This window comes from Coregonus clupeaformis, unplaced genomic scaffold (genome assembly GCF_020615455.1).
Source record: "Coregonus clupeaformis isolate EN_2021a unplaced genomic scaffold, ASM2061545v1 scaf0382, whole genome shotgun sequence".
NCBI lineage: Eukaryota > Metazoa > Chordata > Actinopteri > Salmoniformes > Salmonidae > Coregonus > Coregonus clupeaformis.
This window is the reverse complement of record NW_025533837.1, coordinates 199226-226021: the sequence shown is the minus strand read 5'-3', so window position 1 is coordinate 226021 and position 26796 is coordinate 199226. Positions and strand designations below refer to the sequence as shown.

General features: G+C 49.7%; 1 protein-coding gene across 1 annotated transcript; it reads right to left on the bottom strand.

Annotated features, from left to right (window-relative positions):
* LOC123484634 (CD5 antigen-like) lies at positions 1-25517 on the bottom strand. Its single transcript, XM_045215170.1, has 2 exons — positions 25397-25517; positions 1-1538 (listed from the first exon to the last, which is right to left on the bottom strand). Exons 1-2 carry the CDS (start codon positions 25515-25517, stop codon positions 7-9), a joined length of 1653 nt encoding a protein of 550 aa, XP_045071105.1. The 3' UTR covers positions 1-6.
* Positions 25518-26796: the final 1279 nt, after the last annotated feature.

Genomic DNA, 26796 nt, shown 5'->3' with positions numbered 1-26796 from the left:
CTACTCCTACTCCGTCCCCTGGGCTGCTCTCTCCTCTCCCGGTCCAGCTTCAGCTCTGGAGCTCAGAGAGACCATCTCCATGGCATCAACATAAAGAACCATGCTGCTCACCCTGTTCACTCTCTTCTGCCTCCTGGTGGTCTTGTAGTACAGGTAGAAGGTGGTGATGGCTGTCAGTAGGATCAGCAGCACTACAACGTGTCTGATGATGAAGGCTGGCAGAGGAGAGGCTGTGACGGTGAGGGTGAGGAGCTCACTCTCAGAGGAGAAGTTATGAGAGAAAACATAATTGTCATAAACACAGCTGTAGTTCCCTTGGTGGGAGCCATCTGCAGCAGGGAAAAGGAAGGCAGCAGAGTGATTGACAGCTGGCTGGGTCTGGGTTCTGTTGGAGCCGGTGAACGTGAGGAGGAAGGAGCCTCCTGGGTACTGTGGCTGAGTGGAGCAGGTGATGGTGAAGTTGTAGCCCCTGAACACCTCTGGCCCCTCATGGCCCCTGGAGACCCCTCCCATTGAGTCAGTCAGGAAGATATCAGGCTGGACCAGGAGATCTGAGCAGATCACTGTGAGTCCAGGAAAGAGAAAATACATTCTCCTACACTCCCTCAGTGAAGGCTCAGACCCAGAACAGTCAACACTAAACAGTGATCTAGTGGTGTTTCCAGGTAGTACTGAAACAGTGGAGTCACAACCCAGCTGTCTACACACTACTGCAGCTACATCCTCCTTGTTCCAGTATTCAGCTCCCACAGTCCTCCACTCTCCCTGGTCGTACTGCTCCAGTCCACCAGCACAGCGACTGCCTCCTCCCACCAGCCTCACACCATCAGGCTCTGAGCAGGTGAGTCCAACAGCATTACCAGGTAGACAGGTGTTGTTTTTTCTGTCTGAGGTGTCACAGTCCAGGAGAAGGGACTCATTGCCTTTACACTGGAACTCTTTATCCCAGGTCTGACCCTCACCTTCTCCATAGAGCCCCCCCTGTAGAGCTGCAGGAGCCCCACAGCCAAGCTCCCCACAGACTACCTCTGCATCCTGCTGGTCAAAGTCAGCTTCACACACTGAGGCCCAGGACTGATTGGACTGATTGGACTTCACCTCCAGTCTCCCAGAGCAGAGGCCAGCTCCATCCACAAGCTGCACAGACTGTGAACAGGTCACATGATGATGATGATATCCACCATAACAGTCAGATCCTGTTGCTCCACACTCTCTAATAGTAGACTCATCTCCACTGCATCTACTCCATAGTGTGACTCCTCCTCTTCTTCCCTCTTCAACCAGAGGTCCTCTAGATTCAGCTACAGCATTCCCACAGCCCAGCTCTCTACACACAACCTTAGTCTCTCTCATGCTCCACCCTATAGAACATAGACCTAACCACTCTCCTCTGTAGAAGACTTCCACTGTCCCAGAACAGGAAGTGTTCCCATTCACCAGTCTGACTGATTGTTCAGCTGGTGGACTGATGCTTTGAGCCTGGAGATCTCTGCGGAAGCACAGTTCCCGCTCAGCCCAGTCAAAACTGTTCGTTGCTCTGGCACCCCAATGGTGGAACAAGCTCCCTCACGACGCTAGGACAGCGGAGTCACTCACCACCTTGTGAGTGTTGAGGGGGAGGGGGTAGAGGGGGTCTGGGGGATGGTTGGGTGTTGAGGGGGAGGGGCTAGAGGGGGTCTGGGGGATGGTTAAGTGTTAAGGGGGAGGGGGTAGAGGGGGTCTGGGGGATGGTTGGGTGTTGAGGGGGAGGGGCTAGAGGGGGGTCTGGGGGATGGTTGAGTGTTGAGGGGAGGGGGGTAAGGGGGTCTGGGGGACGGTTGGGTGTTGAGGGGGTCTGGGGGATGGTTGGGAGGTGAGGGGTGGGGGGTGGGGGGTAGAGGGGGTCTGGGGGATGGTTGGGTGTTGAGGGGGAGGGAGTAGAGGGGGTCTGGGGGATGGTTGGGTGTTGAGGGGGAGGGGTAGAGGGGGTCTGGGGGATGGTTAAGTGTTAAGGGGGAGGGGGTAGAGGGGTCTGGGGGATGGTTGGGAGGTGAGGGGTGGGGGGTGGGGGTAGGGGGGTCTGTGGGGATGGTTGGGTGGTGAGGGGGAGGGGGAGGGGGTTGAGGAAGTAAAGGGAGCTGGAATTGGTCAGGCTTCTGATTTCATTGTTTCGGATCTTACCATGTTCCATGGGTAAATCTCCCTCTTAGATGCCACAGCAGTGTGTGTGCATGCATGTCAAATCAAATCAAATGTTATTTGCCACATGCGCCGAATACAACAGGTGGAGACATTACCGTGAAATGCTTACTTACAGCTCTTATCCAACAATGTATTTATTTCTTAATAAAAAAGTAAAATAAAACAAAAACAACAAAAAAGTGTTTAGAAAAAAAGAGCAGAAGTAAAATAAAATAACAGTAGGGAGGCTATATATACAGGGAGGTACCGGTGCAGAGTCAATGTGCGGGGGCACCGGCTAGTTGAGGTAGTTGAGGTAATATGTACATGTGGGTAGAGTTAAAGTGACTATGCATAAATAATTAACAGAGTAGCAGCAGCGTAAAAAGGATGGGGGTGGGGGGGCAGTGCAAATAGTCCGGGTAGCCATGATTAGCTGTTCAGGAGTCTTATGGCTTGGGGGTAGAAGCTGTTGAGAAGACTTTTGGACCTAGACTTGGCACTCCGGTACCGCTTGCCGTGCCGTAGCAGAGAGAACAATCTATGACTAGGGTGGCTGGAGTCTTTGACAATTTTGAGGGCCTTCCTCTGACACTGCCTGGTATAGAGGTCCTGGATGGCAGGAAGCTTGGCCCCAGTGATGTACTGGGCCGTACGCACAACCCTCTGTAGTGCCTTGCGGTCGGAGGCCGAGCAGTTGCCATACTAGGAGGTGATGCAATCAGTCAGGATGCTCTCGATGGTGCAGCTGTAGAACTTTTTTAGGATCTGAGGACCCATGCCAAATAATTTAAGGTCTCCTGAGGGGGAATAGGCTTTGTCGTGCCCTCTTCACGACTGTCTTGGTGTTTGGACCATGATAGTTCGTTGGTGATGTGGACACCAAGGAACTTGAAGCTCTCAACCTGTTCCACTACAGCCCCGTTGATGAAAATGGGGGCGTGCTCAGTCCTCTTTTTTTCCCTGTAGTCCACAATCATCTCCTTTGTCTTGGTCACGTTGAGGGAGAGGTTGTTATCGTGGCACCACATGGCCAGGTCTCTGACCTCCTCCTCTCATCGTTGTCGGTGATCAGGCCTACCACTGTTGTGTCGTCGGCAAACTTAATGATGGTGTTGGACTTGTCCTTGGCCATGCAGTCATGGGTGAACAGGGAGTACAGGAGGAGACTGAGCACGCACCCCTGAGGGGTCCCCGTGTTGAGGATCAGCGTGGCAGATGTGTTCTTACCTACCCGTACCACCTGGGGGCGGCCCGTCAGGAAGTCCAGGATCCAGTTGCAGAGGGAGGTGTTTAGTCCCAGGATCCTTAGCTTAGTGATGAGCTTTGAGGGCACTATGGTGTTGAATGCTGAGCTGTAGTCAATGAATATCATTCTCACCTAGGTGTTCCTCTTGTCCAGGTGGGAAAGGGCAGTGTGGAGTGCAATAGAGATTGTATCATATGTGGATCTGTTGGGGCGGTATGCAAATTGGAGTGGGTCTAGGGTTTCTGGGATAATGGTGTTGATGTGAGCCATGATCAGCCTTTCAAAGCACTTCATGTCTACAGACGTCAGTGCTACGGGTCAATAGTCATTTAGACAGGTTATCTTAGTGTCCTTGGGCACGGGGAATATGGTGGTCTGCTTGAAACATGTTGGTATTACAGACTCAGTCAGGGACATGTTGTAAATGTCGGTGAAGACACTTGCCAGTTGGTCAGCACATGCTCGGAGTACACGTCCTGGTAATCCGTCTGGCCCTGCGGCCTTGTGAATGATCGGAGTACACGTCTGTGTGTGTGTGTTACTCTTCCATGGGTAAATAACCTCTCTAAATAACCTCTCTCTCCTTGGGGATATTTTTATCCCTGAACTGATAAGCATGGCTAACCTGAAAACCTCCTCCCTCTCCTCTTCTCTTGTCCTGTCTAAACACCAGGCTGAAGATATGGGTCTACTGCCATCTAGGCTATACGGGTCTAGTGGCGATACTGCTCAGCTCACCCAGAAAACTCTTGAAGTTGTTCAATAAGAAATTATGTTTTCCGTTGCAAAATGTTTTGTTTTTGAACCCATTGATACTATGAAAATGTAGCATTTGTATCATCTGGTCACACAAAACATATCATCCACATACATCCATTATGTAACGATCCCGGCAGTCTGAGTCGGGTCCTGTCTGTGGACTAGTTTTTCTGCTCGGGATCTCCAGTTTCCCGAGGGTTCTGGAACGCTCCGGGGAGCTCTCTTGATTTCCGCACCTGCATCCCATCAGCAATCTGCACACCTGGTCCTGATCATCACCCTTCTTAGGCTCTGGCCTAACATCCATTCCCTGCCGGATCGTTAGCCATGAACATCACTCGTCCGGAACCTTCATCCTACCTCTGCCTGGTGGTCGGCGGCTGCCGAGCCATGATTGGATCAACCACTGCACCCCCAACAACTAATCAACGCCGCCTCGCTCTGTTCCCTGGATTATTCAGCATCACTCTTGAATTTGTAAATAAACACTCACCTTCGTTTCAACTTACCTTGTCCTGGTCTGCTTCTGGGTTCTGGCTTTGTAACTCGTGACAGAACGATCCGGCCAGTAATGAACCCAGCGGACCTGGACTCTGTTCGCCATGCCATTACCCATCAGGAGAAGATGTTGGGCCATCATAGCACGGAGCTACAGGAGATCGCGTTGGCAGTTCGGAACCTTTCTACCGGTCTGACGGAGGTCCAGAACCAGCGCAAGTTTCCGGTGGAGGATCCACTACCGGTTTCACCCATCTCGCCTGCCGCGTCTGGAGCTGTGTCCTTCCGTGAGCCCAAGGTTCCGACGCCGGATAAATATGAGGGGAGCTGGGAAGATGCCGTTCTTTCCTTATGCAGTGTGGGTTAGTGTTCGATCTACAGCCCTACTCTTATGCCACAGACAAGGCTAGGATAGCCTTTGTGATTGAGTTGCTGCGTGGTCGAAGCGCTGGAGTGGGCTTCAGCCGTTTGAGAACGACAAGACCCCTGCATGGCTTCATACCAGGGGTTCACGGCCGAGATGAGGAAGCTCTTCGACCATTCCGTCCGAGGGAGGGACGCAGCTAGGCGCCTGTTTTCGCTTCACCAAGGAACTCGCAGCGTGGCCGACTTCGTGATCGAGTTCAAGACGTTGGCTGTGGAGAGTGGGTGGAATGAGGAGTCTCTGCAAGCGGCCTTTTACCAGGGTCTGTCGGAGCAGCTCAAGGATGAGTTGATCTCCTATCCGAGCCTAGTGACCTGGACAGCTTGGTAGCCTTGTCTATTCGGGTGGATAATCGAGTCCGAGAGCGAAGGAGGGAGAAGCAATGGGGTCCGTCCAATCGATCAGCTTCTCAGGTTCCAGTCGGGTCGGGATTGGACCAGAATACGTCGATCATCGTCCACCACACAGGATTAGTGGAGAGGTCCTGTCTCCCGATTCTGAACCAATGCAAGTAGGGCGGCACGGGTTAACCAAGGAGGAACGCCAACTCAGACGTAGGACTAACTGTTGCCTCTACTGTGGTGGTTCGGGACATTACCTCGCCACCTGTTCCCGGGCGGTCGTCAAACTGCGCGGCTCGCTAAAGTTGGGAGGACTTTTAGCGAGCCAGTTTCGACCTCTCAATACCTCTGTCAGACCCCCGTTTCCCGGCTACCCTTGTGAACAGGAATCAGAGCTTAGCGATTAACGCTTTATCGATTCAGGTGCCGGTGGAAGCTTTCTTGATGCCGAGTTGGTGGAACAGCTGGGGGCTTTCCAAGGAGCAATTGCCGGAAGCCATTGAAGCGACCACTCTGAACGGCAGTAGTCTGGCACGTATCACGATGAGGACTGAACCGGTTAAGATGCTGTTGTCGGGGAATCATTCGAGATGATTTCATTCTTCATTCTGCCGTCTTCCCATGTTCCTCTGGTCCTTGGATACCCCTGGCTGAAGGAACACAATCCCACGTTCGATTGGGTGACGGGCAAGGTAACGAAGTTGGAGCCTTGATTGTCATGCTAACTGTCTCAAGACTGCCTGTCCCCATTCGGTTCCCAGTCAGGTGATTGAGGCTAAACCCCCAGATTTGTCCCTGGTTCCCGAGACATATCACGATTTGGGGGAAGTGTTCAGTAAGCAGAAGGCTCTGTCACTCCCTCCCCACCGACCATATGATTGTGCCATCAACCTGTTCCCTGGAGCTGTCTACCCCAAGGGAAGGTTATACAGTATCTCCCGCCCTGAACGTGAGGCTTTGGAGACCTACATCAAGGAGTCCCTAGCTGCTGGTCTCGTTTCGTCCCTCGTCATCACCCCTGGGGGCAGGATTCTTCTTTGTGGGTAAGAAGGATGGCTCTCTTCGACCGTGTATTGATTATCGGGGGTTGAATGACATCACGGTCAAGAACAAGTATCCCCTGCCCTTGATGAGTTCTGCCTTCGACTCCTTACAGGGTGCTACGGTGTTCACCAAGCTAGACCTACGCAATGCGTATCACATGGTCCGGATCAGAGAGGGAGACGAGTGGTTGACGGGTTTCAATACACCGATGGGTCGCTTCGAGTATCAGGTGATGCCGTTTGGACTGACCAATGCTCCAGCGGTATTCCAGAGTATGGTGAACGACGTCCTGAGAGATATGATCGGTCTCTTTGTGTTTGTTTACCTGGATGACATTCTGATCTTCTCGAAGGAACCTTCCGACCACGTCCAGCATGTCCGGCAGGTTCTGCAGCGATTGTTGGAGAATCGCCTGTTCGTGAAGGCCGAGAAGTGCGAGTTTCACGCCCACACGACATCCTTTCTCGGGTACATCATCTCCAGGGAGAGATTAGGATGGACCAGGAGAAGGTTAGAGCGGTTCTGGAATGGGCCCAGCCCGGTACGAGATTGCAGCTCCAGAGATTTTTGGGGTTTGCGAATTTCTACCGCAGATTCATCCGGGATTACAGCCGTGTGGCCGCTCCGTTAACTGCCTTGACTTCCAGTATCAGGAGCTTCAAGTGGAATCCGGAGGCGGATCGAGCGTTTCTGGATTTGAAGAGGCGATTCACCAACGCACCGATTCTCTCTCAACCGGACACGGCCCGTCAGTTCGCCGTTGAAGTGGGACGCGTCTGATGTGGGAGTTGGCGCCATCCTGTCGCAGCGATGCTCCACGGACAGTAAACTCCATCCCTGCGCCTACTACTCTCGTCGCCTTTCGCCTGCGGAGAGGAATTACGATGTGGGTAACCGGGAGCTTCTCGCGGTGAAACTTGCCTTGGAGGAGTGGCGCCACTGGTTGGAGGGGGCGGAGCAACCGTTTATTGTCTGGACTGACCACAAGAATCTTGCTTACGTGCAATCGGCTAGACGTCTCAACTCCCGTCAGGCCAGGTGGTCGTTGTTTTTCGGACGTTTCAATTTTTCCCTGACGTTCCGACCTGGATCTAAGAACGGCAAGGCGGACGCCTTGTCTCGGATGTTCTCCAAGACGGAGGAGAGTGGGTCCAAGACCGAGACAATTCTCCCCCGGAACTGCGTCGTGGGAGCTGTTAGGTGGAAGATTGAGGAGGAGGTGATGGCGGCTCTTCGGACGCAGCCCGGTCCCGTAACGGTCCACCCGGTCGGTTGTTTGTGCCTGAGTCGGTTCGTCCTGCGGTCCTCAAATGGTCCCACGCCAGCAAGATGGCTTGTCACCCTGGCGTGGCTCGGACGATGGCGTTTCTTCGCAGACGTTTTTGGTGGCCTGCCATGGCCGAGGATACTCGGGGTTATGTTGCTGCCTGTCCAGTGTGTGCGCAGAATAAGGGTACCAATCGGCCCAGCTCTGGACTACTTCACCCCCTTCCTATTCCCCGGCGACCATGGTCGCATCTGGCCCTGGACTTTGTCACTGGGTTGCCCGGGCTTCTGAGGGGAACACGGTCGTTCTGACTATCGTGGACAGATTCAGCAAGTTCGCCCACTTTGTGCCAATTGCCAAGCTTCCTCTGCCTCGGAGACGTCCGAGATCCTGGTTAGGGAGGTTTTCAGGGTCCACGGGTTGCCCAGTGATATCGTTTCCGACCGTGGCCCTCAGTTTACCTCTGCTGTCTGGAAGTCCTTCTGTTTGGCCATTGGAGCTACAGTCAGTCTCACATCTGGTTTTCACCCCCAATCTAATGGTCAGGCGGAGAGAGCCAACCAGAAGATGGAATCCACGCTACGCTGCCTGGCCTCTTCCAACCCCACCTCCTGGGTCTCTCAGTTGCCTTGGGTTGAGTATGCCCACAATACTCTCCCTACATCTGCCACTGGGATGTCTCCCTTCCAGTGCCTGTATGGCTACCAACCTCCCTTGTTCCCTTCTCAGGAGAAGGAGCTCTCAGTGCCTTCTGTTCAGGCCCATATTCGCTCGTTGCCACCGGACCTGGCATCGGGCCAGAAAGGCACTCCTTAGAGTTTCGGACCGTATCAGCTCCAGGCGATTCGCCGCTGATCCCCGCTCCCACCTACACCATCGGAGATAGGGTCTGGTTGGCCACACGGGATCTTCCTTACGGACTGAGTCTAGGAAGTTGTTACCGAAGTTCATTGGTCCGTTTGTGGTGGAGAAGGTGATCAATCCGGTGGCAGTTCGACTCAAACTCCCGAGGACGCTCAGAGTCCATCCCACCTTTCATGTCTCCTGCCTCAAGCCTGTTTTCCTCAGTCCTCTGTTGCCTCCTCCGCCTCCTCCTCCTCCTCCTCGGATGATCGGAGGTGGTCCTGCCTACACGGTGCGACGCATCATGGATTCCAGACGGCGGGGCCGGGTTTCCAGTATCTCGTGGACTGGGAGGGGTATGGTCCTGAAGAGAGGAGTTGGATTCCGCGGCGACAGATCCTAGATGCTGACCTCATCCGTGACTTCTACCGCCTCCATCCTGGCGCTCCGGGGAGTCCGCCCGGTGGCGTCTGGTCGGAGGGGGGTACTGTAACGATCCCGGCAGTCTGAGTCGGGTCCTGTCTGTGGACTAGTTTTTCTGCTCGGGATCTCCAGTTTCCCGAGGGTTCTGGAACGCCTCCGGGGAGCTCTCTTGATTTCCGCACCTGCATCCCATCAGCAATCTGCACACCTGGTCCTGATCATCACCCTTCTTAGGCTCTGGCCTAACATCCATTCCCTGCCGGATCGTTAGCCATGAACATCACTCGTCCGGAACCTTCATCCTACCTCTGCCTGGTGGTCGGCGGCTGCCGAGCCATGATTGGATCAACCACTGCACCCCCAACAACTAATCAACGCCGCCCGCTCTGTTCCCTGGATTATTCAGCATCACTCTTGAATTTGTAAATAAACACTCACCTTCGTTTCAACTTACCTTGTCCTGGTCTGCTTCTGGGTTCTGGCTTTGTAACTCGTGACACATTAAGAACTGATTTCAGATTCATGAATCCTCACGTTGTTGCTGTTAGGTAGAAGGTATGCAGGCGTTGAGGTAGCCATCCAGTGTCATTGTTTCCAGTCTTAGCAAGCAATATTCAATAAAAAGTTTCATTTAATGAAAGAAACGAGCAGCAAAATGTTTGTTTTAATCAAATCAAATCACATCGAATTTTATTTGCCACAGACTCAGTCAGGGACATGTTGAAAATATCGGCGGAAAATGCCCTGCGGCCTTGTGAATGTTGACCTGCTTAAAAGTCTTACTCACATCGGCTACGGAGAGCGTGATCACATAGTCATCCGGAACAGCTGGTGCTCTCATGCATGCTTCAGTGTTGCTTGCCCCGAAGCGAGCATAGAAGTGGTTTAGCTCGTCTGGAAGTCTTGTGTCACTGGGCAGCTCGCGGCTGTGCTTCCCTTTGTAGTCTGTAATAGTTTTCAAGTCCTGCCATATCCAACGAGCGTCAGATCCGGTGTAGTACGATTCAATCTTAGTCCTGTATTGACTCTTTGCCTGTTTGATGGTTCGTCGGAGGGCATAGCGAGATTTCTTATAAGCGTCCGGGTTAGAGTCCCGCTCCTTGGAAGCGGCAGCTCTACCCTTTAGCTCAGTGAGGATGTTGCCTGTAATGCATGGCTTCTGGTTGGGGAATGTATGTAAGGTCACTGTGGGGACGACGTCATCGATGCACTTATTGATGAAGCCAGTGACTGATGTGGTGTACTCCTCAATGCCATCTGAAGAATCTCGGAACATGCTCCAGTCTGTGCTAGCAAAACAGTCATGTAGGTTAGCATCTGCGTCATCTGACCACTTTTTTATTAACTGAGTCACTGGTGCTTCCTGCTTTAGTTTTTGCTTATAAGCAGGAATCAGGAGGATAGAGTTATGGTCAGATTTGCCAAATGGAGGGTGAGGGAGAGCTTTGTATGTGTCTCTGTGTGTGGCGTAAAGGTGGTCTAGAGTTTTTTTTCCTCTGGTTGCACATTTAACATGCTGGTGGAAATGAGGTAGAACGGATTTAAGTTTCCCTGCATTAAAGTCCCCGGCCACTAGGAGCGCTGCCTCTGGATGAGCGTTTTCCTGTTTAGTTATGGCCTTATACAGCTCATTGAGTGCAATCTTAATGCCAGCATTGGTTTGTGGTGGTAAATAGACAGCTATGAAAAATATAGATGAAAACTCTCTTGGTAAATAGTGTGGTCTACAGCTTATCATAAGATACTCTACCTCAGGCGAGCAAAACCTCGAGACTTCCTTAGTATTTGATTTTGTGCACCAGCTGTTGTTCACAAATATACAAAAAACGCCACCCCTTGTCTTACCGGAGTCAGCCGTTCTATCCTGCCGATGTAGCGTATAGCCCGCTAGCTGTATGTTGTCCATGTCGTCGTTCAGCCACCACTCGGTGAAAGATAAGATATTAAAATGTTTAATGTCCCATTGGTAGGACAACCGTAATCTTAGGTCGTCCAATTTGTTTTCAAATGATTGAAGATTGGTTAATAGGATTGATGGAAGAGGCAGTTTACTCGCTCGCCGTCGGATCCTTACAAGGCACCCCGACCTACGTCCACGATATCTCTGTCTCTTTCTCATGCGAATGACGGGGATTTGGGCCTTGTCGGGTGTCTGTAGGATATCCTTCGCGTCCGACTCGTTGAAGAAAAAATCTTCGTCCAATACGAGGTGAGTAATCGCTGTCCTGATATCCAGAAGCTCTTTTTGGTTATAAGAGACGATGGCAGAAACATTATGAACAGAACATTTACAAATAACGCGAAAAAACACACATAATAGTACAATTGGTTAGAGGGCTGTAAAACGGCAGCCATCTTCTCCGGCGCCATCCCTGATTAATGTTCACTCTAGCCCCAACTCTGACACTGATTCAGGCAGAGACATTTTAACTGCCCAATTAAAAGGCGAATGAAAATACTATTAGGATGAAACCTGGTGTGCATGCTTCAGACAGAGATAATGTCTTTATGTCAAATCAAATCAAATTTTATTCGCCACATGGGCAGAATAGAACAGCTGTAGACGTTACAGTGAAATGCTTACTTACAAGCCCTTAACCAACAATGCAGTTTTTAAGAAAATAAAAAGTGTTAAATAAAAAAATAAAAAGCAAATAATTAAAGAGCAGCAGTAAAATAAAATAACAGTAGGGAGGCTATATATGAGATCAGCTTAAAGTCACCACCAGGCCATTCTTAAAGTCACCACCAGGCCATTCTTAAAGTCACAACTAGGCCATTTTTTAAGTCACCACCAGGCCATTTTTAAAGTCACCACCAGGCCATTTTTAAAGTCACCACCAGGCCATTCTTAAAGTCACCCTCAGGTCATTCTTAAAGTCACCACCAGGCCATTCTGGTTGAATTATAAAGAAGACAATGACCTGTATTTAATTATGGGATGATGATGATGATGACGTCACAGAAGGACATTTCAAATCATTTAAAGAGCACAATGACCTTTATTGTAGAAGTTAATTAATTATGGGAAACGACTCACAAAGGTGGTAAAATCAAAATCCTCTTTTATGAATTGCTGAATTTCTCAGATCTGCAAGTAAACAGTTGTGGGATTATTTAGTATTTATATCTACATTATACTGTATAATGAAACACAAGCACACACTAAACTTATAATGACAGGAAGAAATCACAACATCAAAAAGAGTGAAGCCTCTGAAGATCCTTGGCTTTTGGTGTTACCGGTGTTGGGTTTATACTTGCATAAAACATTATCTTCCCACACTCTCAACAAAAAGTAGCTCATTTAAACAGAGCATTACTATTACAGACTGGAGACCTGGCATGGAGAATGACGAGGAAAAGGAGGACAGAGAGAGAGAGAGAGAGAGAGAGAGAGAGACAGAGACAGAGACAGAGACAGAGACAGAGACAGAGACAGAGACAGAGACAGAGACAGAGACAGAGACAGAGACAGAGACAGAGACAGAGACAGGGGAGGCTCACTTGGTAGAGCATGGCGCTTGCAACACCAGGATTGTGGGTTCAATTCCCACTGGGGACCAGTATGGAAGAAAAAAAAGTATGAAAATGTATGCATTCGCTACTGTACGTAGCTCTGGATAAGCACGTCTGCTAAATTATCCCCCTCAAAAGAGGAGGTGAGAGTCAAAACCATCTATAAGCCGGCAGCATAGAAAATATATACATGAATATTCATGATTTCATCCATAAGTCCACCAGGTGGCAGTAGAGGTCTTAGTGTGTTCAGATCTTCATATCGCACCCCTGTACTGTTTATCACAGGAACAGCAAGGCTGTGTTCCAAAAGAAAATTGCATTTCGCTAGGCATGCAGCAACATCTAGATTTGAGATCTGGCCAAGCATAGATACCACCCACTAAGATACACAACACAACATGTAAGTGTTTACATTTTGGTCATTTTAGCAGACACTCTTATCCAGAGCGACATACAGTTTCCTTTCTACTTGATCTATGGTGCTTTGAGGTCTGAAGAACTGTAATATCCTATATTTCTCGGAATCTTGGCTGAACAAGGACATGGATATATACCGTACGTCTAGCCGGTTTTTCTTCAAGACAGAACGGCAGCTTCGGGTAAGGTTAATGGGGAGGTGTGTGTCTCTTTGTTAACAACATCTGGTGCCCTCCAAAAATCTATTTTAATTCCAGGTTGTAAGGCAAAAAAAATAGGAAAAATGCCAAGGGGGGGTGAATACTTTCGCAAGCCACTGTTTCACAACCCGAAGCCACGGATTACAGGCAATATCCGTGCTTTTCAAGGAGTGAGAAACTAATCCGGACGCTTATAAGAAATCCCGCTATGACTTCTGACAAGGCATCAAACTGTCAAAACGTCAATACAGGACTAAGATTGAATACTATTACAAAGGGAAACCCAACACTGAAGCATGCAAAGCCCTGACCTCAATCCTATAGAAAATGTGTGGGCAGAACTGAAAAAGCGTGTGCGAGCAAGGAGGCCTACAATCCTGACTCAGTTACACCAGCTCTGTCAGGAGGAATAAGCCAAAATTCACCCAACTTATTGTGGGAAGCTTGTGGAAGGCTACCTGAAACGTTTGACCCAAGTTAAACATTTTAAAGGCAATGCTACCAAATACTAATTGAATGTATTTAAACTTCTGACCCACTGGGAATGTGATGAAATAAATACAATCTGAAATAAATCATTCTCTCTACTATTATTCTGACATTTCACATTCTTAAAATAAAGTGATGATCCTAACTGACTTAATGTGTTTTTACTAGGATTAAATGTCAGGAATTGTGAAAAACTGAGTTTAAATGTATTTGGCTAAGGTGTATGTAAACTTCTGACTTCAACTGTATAATCACACACTATTTCGTCTGAAGTTGGAGGACAATTTGGGTCATGGGAGGTTGGTCAAATTTTCATTTGGATCTCGAGCTGAAAACATTTAACGACCCCTCTGCCTCAAGCAGCTCGGTACGGCGCGTGTATTGAGGAACATGTAACTTGGTTACATGAAGAAAGACACTTTCAATTTCTTTAGGTTGGGGGCTTTCATCAAGGTAAGTGTTTCTTGGTGTAACGTCGTCCCCAGGCTATTGAACACACAGCACATATAAGCCTGGGAGATCAACCATTCAGAGATGGCCTTAGTGGGAGTGACCATATAGAGTTCTATAGGAGTGGCAGGTAGCTTAGTGGGTAAGAGCGTTGTGCCAGTAACCGAAAGGTCGCTGGTTCTAATCCCCGAGCCGACTAGGTGAAAAATCTGTCGATGTGCCCTTAAGCAAGGCACTTAACCCTAATTGCTCCTGTAAGTCACTCTGGATAAGAGCGTCTGCTAAATGACTAAAATGAGTGACCTCACTGAGTAAAGTATTTGTCATTGTCACTAGTTAACACAGTCAGAAAGTCATAATTATGGCTAAACCCATTTCCACAATTGATCTTCTTAAAAATGTATTTTAAACCTAACCCTAACTAACGCTTGGTCCACCAGACCTTCCGCGCATTTGGGCGGGAATGAGATTAGATGTAATGCGACTAACATTACTTCATTTTATAAAGCACATGTTTATATAAAATGTAAATGTAATATCACATATCATATATTCGACAAGGTGGGTTATGTCACATTTGACATTGGTGATTATGTCCTACCGCTATGATACATTTATGAACCCTTTATAGAGCATGACATATGGTTATAGATGCTTTGCAACAAATGTATGTAGTGCTTATGAAGGCATTATGAAGGCTTTATGAAGTCTATACAAGCTGAACGTCATTTTAAGCGGGACCAAATGCGGTCATAGAAGGTAAAGTAAAAATCCAAACCTGTCCGTGAATGAATACCTGTGTAGTTAGTTTACAGTTTACTGTGTATTCTGTGCACATGACAACTGGCCTTGACTTGAATTTTGTGACGTGTCACACCTAACTAATGTTAGACCTACTCATTTGTGTATATATGGTTGAATAATTTTTTTATTTTTTTGAAGAATGTAAAGATTGTAATTTAACTCGTGTGTTTTGTTCTGAACGTATAATGTGAAAGTGAGTTTGGATGTTTGTAGCATTGTATAGCCTAGCGTTAACGTTACTAGCTCCTTGCAAGGAAGCAAAGTGTGTTTCACCAGCTTGTCCAGTACGGGCCTCCATAGTTTTGGAAAGTGGGTGTTTGGTTTCACCAGCTTGTCCAGTACGGGCCTCCATAGATTTGGAAAGTGGGTGTTTGGTTTCACCAGCTTGTCCAGTATGGGCCTCCATAGTTTTGGAAAGTGGGTGTTTGATAGTAACAACGCAGAGCAACAGAATCTTTTGTAAACAAGCCTAAAGATTATTTTAGTGTTGGCTACAGCAACTGGGTTAGCAAAATTAGCAATAATATTAGCTAGCATTTTCACCACCTAGTACGAATGCCAAGATGGCGTAGTAGTGCAGTTGTGTTTTTATCGTATGTCTGTAAATAGCCTGTAAATACCCTGTTTTTTTGACTTTATGTTTTTTACCCCATATGTAACTCTGTGTTGTTGTTTTTATTGCACTGCTTTGCTTTATCTTGGCCAGGTCGCAGTTGTAAATGAGAACCTGTTCTGGTTAAATAAAGGTGAAATACAAAAAAAAATGCCCTGACGCCTTCCTCACGGCAAGGTTTTTGTGGATTTATATGAGGTTGGAGGGTGAGTATTGGAGGTTTGCAAGAGTTTCTATCCGGTGGGGAAGAGTGATTAGGAGTTTTTTCAGACATGCACACACACAAGAGTGTGTGTTCCCTGTAGTGCACGTTGTCAGGAAACCTGAGAGACGCTGTTCGTTCCCTGGTAGGTATTCGTGAATACTCAACCCAATCACGCCGGGTTTACAGACCTGTTCACGTCGTCTGAACACCAACCTGTTAGTTTCCCAAAGTTTCGCGCAGGGTGTGCCGAAGTCGTGTATGTGTGACACGCATTTGATAACTCCCGAAAACGTTGTTGATAGGGAATTTTCAACCCAGAAACTTGTCTTTTCATGCAGTATTAAGGGATTGAGTTAGGGGTTTGGGAAAATTGGATTTTTAATTGTTTGGTCCCCACAAGGATAGCAAAACAAACGTGTGTGTAAGCCCTGTCTCTGGGCAGAAGACACTGAATCCCTTCCCTTCCCCACATGTCAGGTGCCCCTGCCTGCATTAGCGGTGGTGGTGGTGGAGGAGGGGGGTGGTAAGGGATATCGGACATGTCTTGTTCCTGTCTTTATAGCTCAGTGTTCCTTCGTGCCCTCTAAAGCTGGTCATTGCTCTAGTGGTGGTGGTGGAGGAGGGGGAGGGGAGCAACGGGGGGGCATTAGACAGCCTGCCGGATTATCTTGCCCTGTCTCTTTAGCTCAGAGTGCCATCCTGCCTGCCCTCTATTGCTGGTCATTTACCAGGCAGACTCCCCCCCCTCTCCTACCAGCATCTCTTCTCCCCTCCTCTCCTCTGCTGCCATGTCTCTTCTCCCCTCCTCTCCTCTCCTCTCCTCTCCTCTCCTCTCCTCTCTCCTCTCCTCTCCTCTCCTCTCCTCTCCTCTCCTCTCCTCTCCTCTCCTCTCCTCTCCTCTCCTCTCCTCTCCTCTCCTCTCCTCTCTTCTCCCCTCCTCTCCTCTCCTCTCCCCTCCTCTCCTCTCTTCTCCTCTCCTCTGCTGTGTCTCTTCTCCCTTCCTCTCCTCTCCTCTGCCAAGTCTCTTCTCCCCTCTCCTCTCCTCTGCCATGTCTCTTCTCCCCTCCTCTCCTCTGCCAAGTCTCTTCTCCCCTCTCCTCTCCTCTGCCATGTCTCTTCTCCCCTCCTCTCCTCTGCCATGTATCCTCTCCTCTCCTCTCCTCTCCTCTCCTCTCCTCTCCTCTCCTCTCCTCTTCTCTCCTCTCCTCTCCTCTCCTCTCCTCTCCTCTCCTCTCCTCTCCTCTCCTCTCCTCTCCTCTCCTCTCTTCTCCTCTCCTCTGCTGTGTCTCTTCTCCCTTCCTCTCCTCTTCTCTGCCATGTCTCTTCTCCCCTCTCCTCTCCTCTGCCAAGTCTCTTCTCCCCTCTCCTCTCCTCTGCCATGTCTCTTCTCCCCTCCTCTCCTCTTCTCTGCTATGTCTCTTCTCCCCTCTCCTCTCTCCTGCCATGTCTCTTCTCCCCTCTCCTCTTTTCTGCCATGACTCTTCTCCTCTCCTCTCCTCTCCTCTGCCATGTCTCTTCTCCCCTCTCCTCTTCTCTGCCATGTCTCTTCTCCCTTCTCCTCTCCTCTGCCATGTCTCTTCTCCCCTCTCCTCTCTCCTGCTATGTCTCTTCTCCCCTCCTATCCTCTTCTCTGCCATGTCTCTTCTCCCCTCTCCTCTCCTCTGCAATGTCTCTTCTCCCCTATTCTCTCCTCTGCCATGTCTCTTCTCTCCTCCTCTCCTCTCTCCTGCTATGTCTCTTCTCCCCTCCTCTCCTCTCCTCTGCCATGTCTCTTCTCCCCTCTCCTCTTCTCTGACATGTCTCTTCTCCCCTCTCCTCTCTCCTGCTATGTCTCTTCTCCCCTCCTCTCCTCTCCTCTGCCATGTCTCTTCTCCCCTCTCCTCTTCTCTGACATGTCTCTTCTCCCCTCTCCTCTCTCCTGCTATGTCTCTTCTCCCCTCCTCTCCTCTTTTCTGCCATGTCTCTTCTCCTCTCTCCTGCTATGTCTCTTCTCCCCTCCTCTCCTCTCCTCTGCCATGTCTCTTCTCCCCTCTCCTCTTCTCTGCCATGTCTCTTCTCCCCTCTCCTCACCTCTCCTCTGCCATGTCTCTTCTCCCCCCCTCTCCTCTTCTCTGCCATGTCTCTTCTCCCCTCTCCTCTTCTCTGCCATGTCTCTTCTCCCCTCTCCTCACCTCTCCTCTGCCATGTCTCTTCTCCCCCCCTCTCCTCTTCTCTGCCATGTCTCTTCTCCCTTCTCCTCTTCTCTGCCATGTCTCTTCTCCCCTCTCCTCTCCTCTGCCATGTCTCTTCTCCCCTCCTCTCCTCAACTCTGCCATGTCTCTTCTCCCCTCCTCTCCTCTCTCCTGCTATGTCTCTTCTCCCCTCCTCTCCTCTTCTCTGCCATGTCTCTTCTCCCCTCTCCTCTCCTCTGCAATGTCTCTTCTCCCCTATTCTCTCCTCTGCCATGTCTCTTCTCTCCTCCTCTCCTCTCTCCTGCTATGTCTCTTCTCCCCTCCTCTCCTCTCCTCTGCCATGTCTCTTCTCCCCTCTCCTCTTCTCTGACATGTCTCTTCTCCCCTCTCCTCTCTCCTGCTATGTCTCTTCTCCCCTCCTCTCCTCTTTTCTGCCATGTCTCTTCTCCTCTCTCCTGCTATGTCTCTTCTCCCCTCTCCTCTCCTCTGCCATGTCTCTTCTCCCCTCTCCTCGTCTCTGCCATGTCTCTCCTCTCCTCTCCTCTCCTCTCCTCTGCCATGTCTCTTCTCCCCTCCTCTCCTCTCCTCTGCCATGTCTCTTCTCCCCTCCTCTCCTCTCCTCTGCCATGTCTCTTCTCCCCTCTCCTCTCCCCTGCCATGTCTCTTCTCCCCTCCCCTCCCCTCTCCTCTTCTCTGCCATGTCTCTTCTACTCTCCTCTCCTCTCCCCTGCCATGTCTCTTCTCCCCTCCTCTCCTCTCCTCTGCCATGTCTCTTCTCTCCTCACCTCTTCTCTGACATGTCTCTTCTCCCCTCTCCTGCTATGTCTCTTCTCCCTTCTCCTCTCCTCTGCCATGTCTCTTCTCCCCTCTCCTCTCCTCTGCCATGTCTCTTCTCCCCTCTCCTCTCTCCTGCTTTGTCTCTTCTCCCCTCTCCTCTCCTCTGCCATGTCTCTTCTACCCTCTCCTCTTATCTGCCATGTCTCTTCTCCCTCTCTCCTCTCCTCTCTCCTGCTATGTCTCTTCTCCCCTCCCCTCTCCTCTTCTCTGCCATGTCTCTTCTCCCCTCCTCTCCTCTTCTCTGCCAAGTCTCTTCTCCCCTCCTCTCCTCTCCTCTTCTCTGCCATGTCTCTTCTCTCCTCCACCTCTCCTCTGCTATGTCTCTTCTCCCCCTCCTCTCCTCTCCTCTGCTATGTCTCTTCTCCCCTCTCCTCTTCTCTGACATGTCTCTTCTCCCTCTCCTCTCTCCTGCTATGTCTCTTCTCCCCTCTCCTCTTTTCTGCCATGTCTCTTCTCCCTCCTCTCCTCTCCTCTCCTCTGCCATGTCTCTTCTCCTCTCTCCTGCTATGTCTCTTCTCCCTTCTCCTCTCCTCTGCCATGTCTCTTCTCCCCTCTCCTCTCCTCTGCCATGTCTCTTCTCCCCTCCTCTCCTCTCTCCTGCTATGTCTCTTCTCCTCTCCTCTCCTCTTCTCTGCCATGTCTCTTCTCCCCTCTCCTCTCCTCTGCAATGTCTCTTCTCCCCTCTCCTCTCCTCTGACATGTCTCTTCTCCCCTCTCCTCTCCTCTGCCATGTCTCTTCTCCCCTCTCCTCTCTCCTGCTATGTCTCTTCTCCCCTCTCCTCTCCTCTGCCATGTCTCTTCTCCCCTCTCCTCTCCTCTGACATGTCTCTTCTCCCCTCTCCTCTCCTCTGCCATGTCTCTTCTCCCCTCTCCTCTCCTCTGCCATGTCTCTTCTCCCCTCCTCTCCTCTCCTCTGCCATGTCTCTTCTCCCCTCTCCTCTCCTCTGCCATGTCTCTTCTCCCCTCCCCTCTCCTCTCCCCTGCCATGTCTCTTCTCCCCTCCTCTCCTCAACTCTGCCATGTCTCTTCTCCCCTCCTCTCCTCTCTCCTGCTATGTCTCTTCTCCCCTCCTCTCCTCTTCTCTGCCATGTCTCTTCTCCCCTCTCCTCTCCTCTGCAATGTCTCTTCTCCCCTATTCTCTCCTCTGCCATGTCTCTTCTCTCCTCCTCTCCTCTCTCCTGCTATGTCTCTTCTCCCCTCCTCTCCTCTCCTCTGCCATGTCTCTTCTCCCCTCTCCTCTTCTCTGACATGTCTCTTCTCCCCTCTCCTCTCTCCTGCTATGTCTCTTCTCCCCTCCTCTCCTCTTTTCTGCCATGTCTCTTCTCCTCTCCTCTGCCATGTCTCTTCTCCCCTCCTCTCCTCTCCTCTGCCATGTCTCTTCTCCCCTCCTCTCCTCTCCTCTGCCATGTCTCTTCTCCCCTCTCCTCTCCCCCTGCCATGTCTCTTCTCCCCTCCCCTCCCCTCTCCTCTTCTCTGCCATGTCTCTTCTACTCTCCTCTCCTCTCCCCTGCCATGTCTCTTCTCCCCTCCTCTCCTCTCCTCTGCCATGTCTCTTCTCTCCTCACCTCTTCTCTGACATGTCTCTTCTCCCCTCTCCTGCTATGTCTCTTCTCCCTTCTCCTCTCCTCTGCCATGTCTCTTCTCCCCTCTCCTCTCCTCTGCCATGTCTCTTCTCCCCTCTCCTCTCTCCTGCTTTGTCTCTTCTCCCCTCTCCTCTCCTCTGCCATGTCTCTTCTACCCTCTCCTCTTATCTGCCATGTCTCTTCTCCCCTCTCCTCTCCTCTCTCCTGCTATGTCTCTTCTCCCCTCCCCTCTCCTCTTCTCTGCCATGTCTCTTCTCCCCTCCTCTCCTCTTCTCTGCCAAGTCTCTTCTCCCCTCCTCTCCTCTCCTCTTCTCTGCCATGTCTCTTCTCTCCTCACCTCTCCTCTGCTATGTCTCTTCTCCCCTCCTCTCCTCTCCTCTGCTATGTCTCTTCTCCCCTCTCCTCTTCTCTGACATGTCTCTTCTCCCCTCTCCTCTCTCCTGCTATGTCTCTTCTCCCCTCTCCTCTTTTCTGCCATGTCTCTTCTCCCCTCCTCTCCTCTCCTCTCCTCTGCCATGTCTCTTCTCCTCTCTCCTGCTATGTCTCTTCTCCCTTCTCCTCTCCTCTGCCATGTCTCTTCTCCCCTCTCCTCTCCTCTGCCATGTCTCTTCTCCCCTCCTCTCCTCTCTCCTGCTATGTCTCTTCTCCTCTCCTCTCCTCTTCTCTGCCATGTCTCTTCTCCCCTCTCCTCTCCTCTGCAATGTCTCTTCTCCCTCTCCTCTCCTCTGACATGTCTCTTCTCCCCTCTCCTCTCCTCTGCCATGTCTCTTCTCCCCTCTCCTCTCTCCTGCTATGTCTCTTCTCCCCTCTCCTCTCCTCTGCCATGTCTCTTCTCCCCTCTCCTCTCCTCTGACATGTCTCTTCTCCCCTCTCCTCTCCTCTGCCATGTCTCTTCTCCCCTCTCCTCTCCTCTGCCATGTCTCTTCTCCCCTCCTCTCCTCTCCTCTGCCATGTCTCTTCTCCCCTCTCCTCTCCTCTGCCATGTCTCTTCTCCCCTCCCCTCTCCTCTCCCCTGCCATGTCTCTTCTCCCCTCCCCTCTCCTCTCCTCTGCCATGTCTCTTCTCCCCTCTCCTCTCTCCTGCTATGTCTCTTCTCCCCTCCTCTCCTCTCCTCTGCCATGTCTCTTCTCCCCTCTCCTCTCCTCTGCCATGTCTCTTCTCCCCTCTCCTCTCCTCTGCCATGTCTCTTCTCCCCTCTCCTCTCCTCTGCCATGTCTCTTCTCCCTCCCCTCTCCTCTCCCCTGCCATGTCTCTTCTCCCCTCCCCTCTCCTCTCCCCTGCTATGTCTCTTCTCCCCTCTCCTCTCCCCTGCCATGTCTCTTCTCCCCTCCCCTCTCCTCTCCTCTGCCATGTCTCTTCTCCCCTCTCCTCTCCTCTGCCATGTCTCTTCTCCCCTCTCCTCTCCTCTGCCATGTCTCTTCTCCCCTCTCCTCTCCTCTGCCAAGTCTCTTCTCCCCTCTCCTCTCCTCTGCCATGTCTCTTCTCCCCTCCTCTCCTCTGCCATGTCTCTTCTCTCCTCTCCTCTCCTCTGCCATGTCTCTTCTCCCCTCTCCTCTCTCCTGCTATGTCTCTTCTCCCCTCCCCTCTCCTCTCCTCTGCCATGTCTCTTCTACTCTCCTCTCCTCTCCCCTGCCATGTCTCTTCTCCCCTCCTCTCTACTGCTCCCTCCCCCATGCTATCATCTGCCCACCCCTCTTCTCTCTCACCACTGACATGTATCAGCCTCTGTAGTGGCTTCCTTTCCTCTTTACCATAGCCACTGCCCTAGCCTGAAGCGGGGTTGTTTCGGACGCATACAGTCCACACTCAACGTTTCCAAACGGCCAAACATTCAATGAGATCCAGGGATATAGTGCAACAAAAAATGTTTATTCTTCTTATCTAACAAAAAGGTATTCTCCAATCAACTTAAAGCAGAGATTACTTGAAATGCAAATACATAATATAATATGACCTGTCTGTCTGTATTTCTGTATGTCTATATGGTCAAAAAACTATACCGCTCCCGCATCTAGCAAGGACTCCCCCCCCCCGAAGGCCCAACTTCCTGCCTTTATACTAACACAATTAACACAGTACAATGAATGGGCAAGAGGGGGGGCCAAAAACTGAGTTACACTAATAACAAATGAATATATCTCAATCCGTAAATAAATCATAAAGGTACGTACCTAATATTTCATCATATACATTAATATTTAATATATTTACACAAATGTACATGGAGCTCAGTATGTTCAGTCTTTTATACAAAATATGCCCAAATCGGCTCTAACATACCGGCCCCTAATTGTTGACTGCACTGAATGCACAACAATTACTTAATATTCAAACGTAGAGCCAATACAAAAACATTCTATACCAGAGCACCATTACAGTTCATAGCTATATACAAATATACAAGGTGCCATATAGGAAAATAGTCCATAGATCTCAGTCTGAGTTGAAGTGTAAAGGTGTTCAACTTCCAAAAAATGTCAAGAGTTTGACGTCCAAAAAATGTATGACATCAAAGAATGTAAGAGTACGACATCAACGAATCAGAGGTGCACGTGATTCAAAGATGGAGCACTGTGTGTGTGTGTGTGTGTGTCTCACTTCGTCGCCTCAAGGAGCAGACAGAGTTTATTGATAGGTCTCTGTAGGATATTGGTCTTAGTCTTAACCATGACGCTCCGGACAAGACCTTTGGCCCCTGGCAAAGCCTTCACCACACGCCCCATTAGCCAAGAGTTCCTTGGGGCGGTGTCATCGACGATGACCACAAGGTCACCAGGACTGAAGTTTCTCTTAGTTTTGTTCCACTTGTTCCGCTCCTGCATAAGTGGAAGATACTCCCCTGATCCATCTCTTCCAGAAGAGGTCAGTGATATATTGTACTTGCTTCCATCTCCTTCGTGAGTATAGGTCACTTCTCTGGAATAGTCCTGGTGGCAGGACTGGCTTTGCTTTCAGATGAAGCAGATGGTTCGGAGTCAGGGGTTCTAGATCGTTAGGGTCATTTGTTACAGTAGTGATTGGTCTGTCGTTCATAATCGCCTCAACTTCACACAAGGCTGTCTGCAAAGCCTCATCATCCAGTACTTGCTCTTTAAGGACTGAATAGAGGATATTTTTCACCAGTCGGATCAACCTCTCCCATACCCCCCCATGGTGGGCTCCAGAGGGAGGGTTGAATGACCATGTCACTCCTTCCTTCTGGCTTAACTGTAGTAGAAGTCTCTTCAGTTTCAGCATCCAGGCAACTGCTTTCTTCAAGCTGTTCCATGTTGAATAGTACTCAATCAGTTTGCTGGTCGGACTCTTTTCTTCCACACATGTACTGTTTACGATGACGTCTTTTCTCACCTCTGGATCATCTGGAGGGATGGAGCCAAGCTCCTCGGGGACTTTCGGCCATTGTGTTTCTGTTTTCTCCAGGAATTCTGGTCCTTTGCGCCATCTCTTTGAGTTCAGGAAAGTTTCAACATGTAATCCTCTTGAGGCATCATCGGCTGGGTTGTGTTTGGAGTTCAAATACCTCCACTGTTTTGCTTTCGATAGGTCACGGATCATAGCAACCCTATTAGCCACAAAAGTATGGAATCTCTTGGTATCGTTGCGGATGTATTTTAGCACCGACTGGCTGTCTGTCCAGAAAGTTGACTCCTCAAGTTCAATCTGGAGCTCCAACCTTAACATCCTGTCCACTCGCACTGCCAATGTTGCTGCAGCAAGTTCCAGTCTGGGGATCGTCATCTGCTTGAGTGGAGTCACCCTTGATTTCCCCAGTATGAATGCGATGTGGACCTTTTCCATAACGTTTGTGAACCTAAGGTAGCTTGCCGTGCCATAACCTTGTTCACTTGCATCACCAAGTGATGCAGCTGTGCGGTCTTGATTTGACCAAAGTTCTCCGGCATCATACACCTGTTGATCTGGAATCTGGAGAGCTGGTCCAGCTCTGAGAGCCATCTCTTCCATGAAATAGAGTGTTCTTCAGGGATGACTTCGTCCCATCCACACTTTAGCTTGCAGAGCACTTGAAGAATTTGCTTTGCCTTTAATACGAATGGGCGAGGAAACCTAATGGATCATAAATAGAGCTGACAGTTGAGAGAATACCTCTTCTTGTAAGGGGTCTGTTCTTGACAGTGACCTGGAAGTTAAACACATCCCTTTCAATGTTCCATCGGATTCCAAGTGCTCTTTCAACAGGCAGCTTTTCTCTGTCCAGGTCCAGTTCTTTTATCTGCTTGGCTTTATGTTCATCAGGGATAGAAGCTAGTACAGTGCGGCTGTTGCTGACCCACTTGGTCAATTTGAACCCACCTTGAGAGCACACATCCCTGAGGTTTCTTGTGAGAGCTATGGCTTGTTCTTCTGTGGCCACTGACTTGAGGCAGTCATCAACATAGAAGTTGGACTTGACTGTTTGAATCACCTCTTCATCGTACCCCTCACAGTTGTCTTCTGCAGTCTTTCGCAGTGCAAAGTTTGCACAACTTGGAGAGGATATAGCACCGAAAAGATGTACTGTCATTCTGTACTCCTCCAATCTTTTGTTAGTATCACCATCCGGCCACCATAGGAATCGCAGGAAGTCTAAGTCATCTTCATGGACACGTACTTGATGGAACATTCCTTCGATGTCTGCCATCATGGCAATGTGCTCTTGCCGAAATCTTAGCAAGACTTTTATAAGCGTGTTTGCCAGGTCAGGGCCTTGAAGGAGTTCACTGTTAAGAGATGTACCTTTATAGGATGATGAACAGTCAAACACCACTCGTATCGTTCCTTTGCGCTTATGGTGAACGCCATGGTGTGGTATGTACCATACCTTGCCTTTCTCTCTGAGGAGCTGTTCTTGTGGTATCTTCTCGGCGTAACCTTTTGTTATCATCTCTTCCATGAAGCCTTTGTACTCTGCAGCGTAACCTTTGTCCTTCTTGAACTTCCTGATAATATTTAGAGCCCGCTGCTTTGCCATGTCACGGTTGTTTGGCAGGACTACATCTTTGTTGCGAAAGGGCAACGGTAAGTAGTAGTGATGGTCTTTGAGGGTTATGGAGCTTGATACTATCTCCATAAACCTATGATCCTCAGCTGACATCTCACTTTTCTCTTCATACTCTCTCTCAGGGAAGTCATGGTTGTACTGATTTACAAGAAGAACCCCCAGGTCGGCCATTGAGATACGATTGGCCTTTACCGTAGGACGCCCGGATTCTTCTGCCATGGTACAACTGTTGAGAGGACCATTCATCACCCATCCAAAGAGGGTTTTCACTGCATACGGTCCGTTGCCTTGGCTATTTATGATTTGCCAGGGTTCCATTGCCTTTGGAGCATTTACGCCAATCAGAAGTTCGACGTCGGCATCAATCTCCTTCAACTGAACCTCTTTCAGGTATGGCCACCTTTTGAGCTCTTTCTGAGTGGGAATGTTCTCTCTTGTCACTGGGATCTTATGTTGGGTGTAGACCTTTGGTAATGCAAGAAATGTGTCGCCTTCCACATTGCCAATCTCTAATCCAGATATCTCAAAGCTCTTGGTAGGACTCTCCTGCCCCATTGTGCGTAGCAGAATTTCAGTCGCACTGCCTTTAGCTTGCAACTGCCTCATGAGTCTCTCCGTACAAAATGTTGCTGAGCTACCAGAATCGAGAAACGCATAGGTTAACACAGACTTGCTTCCATTTGCCACCTTTACTTGAACTGGCACAATTGCAAGTGCACAATCTGTACCGGCCCCGGTATCTTCACCAGCTTCCAGTGAAACAAGAGCACTGCTGACAGTCTCCTCCCGCTTTACTGCTACACCACTCATATCTGCCTTTTGAGATCTAAATCTCTCTCTTCCTTCAATGTGCAGGTTAGTGGGGTGCTTTCTTTGACAGCTCTGACAGGTCATCCTTCTTTTACATTCTCTGCTTAAGTGTCCTCTCATCAAACAGCCAAAACAAAGGCCTTTTGATCTCAGAAACTCAACCTTGAATTCATGTGGCTGTGCCTTCACCTGTTGGCAGTCGACCAATAAATGCGCACCAGCACAAAATATACATGAGATACTGGGAGCATCAGAAGGGTAGGTGCCTGGTCTCTTTACTTTGAATGTTTGTTCTTTTAAAGGTTTTTCAGAGTCACAATCTGCCACTACAGCTACTGTAGTGGCAAAGCTGCTCCCCTACTCTTGGACTTGAACTGCTGTTTAAAGTCAGCTTCTGTTTTGGGTTTTAAAAACCTTTTGTTGTACAGGGGATCTTGAATATCTCCATACAACGGATCCTGCAGTATTTTGGCCTGTTTTTCCATGAACGTTACCAGGTCACTGAACTGGGCCCTCAGGTGACTTCTCTCTAAAATATCACATGCCATAGACCTCCATTTTTCCCTTAGTTTGTAGGGAAGTTTTGACATGATCAGCTTTATGTTGGAGGGAAGATTAAGCTCTTCCATGTTCTGTAGGTCTTGCATAGCGTTACAGCAACCTCTTAGATAGAGTGCATAACCACCCA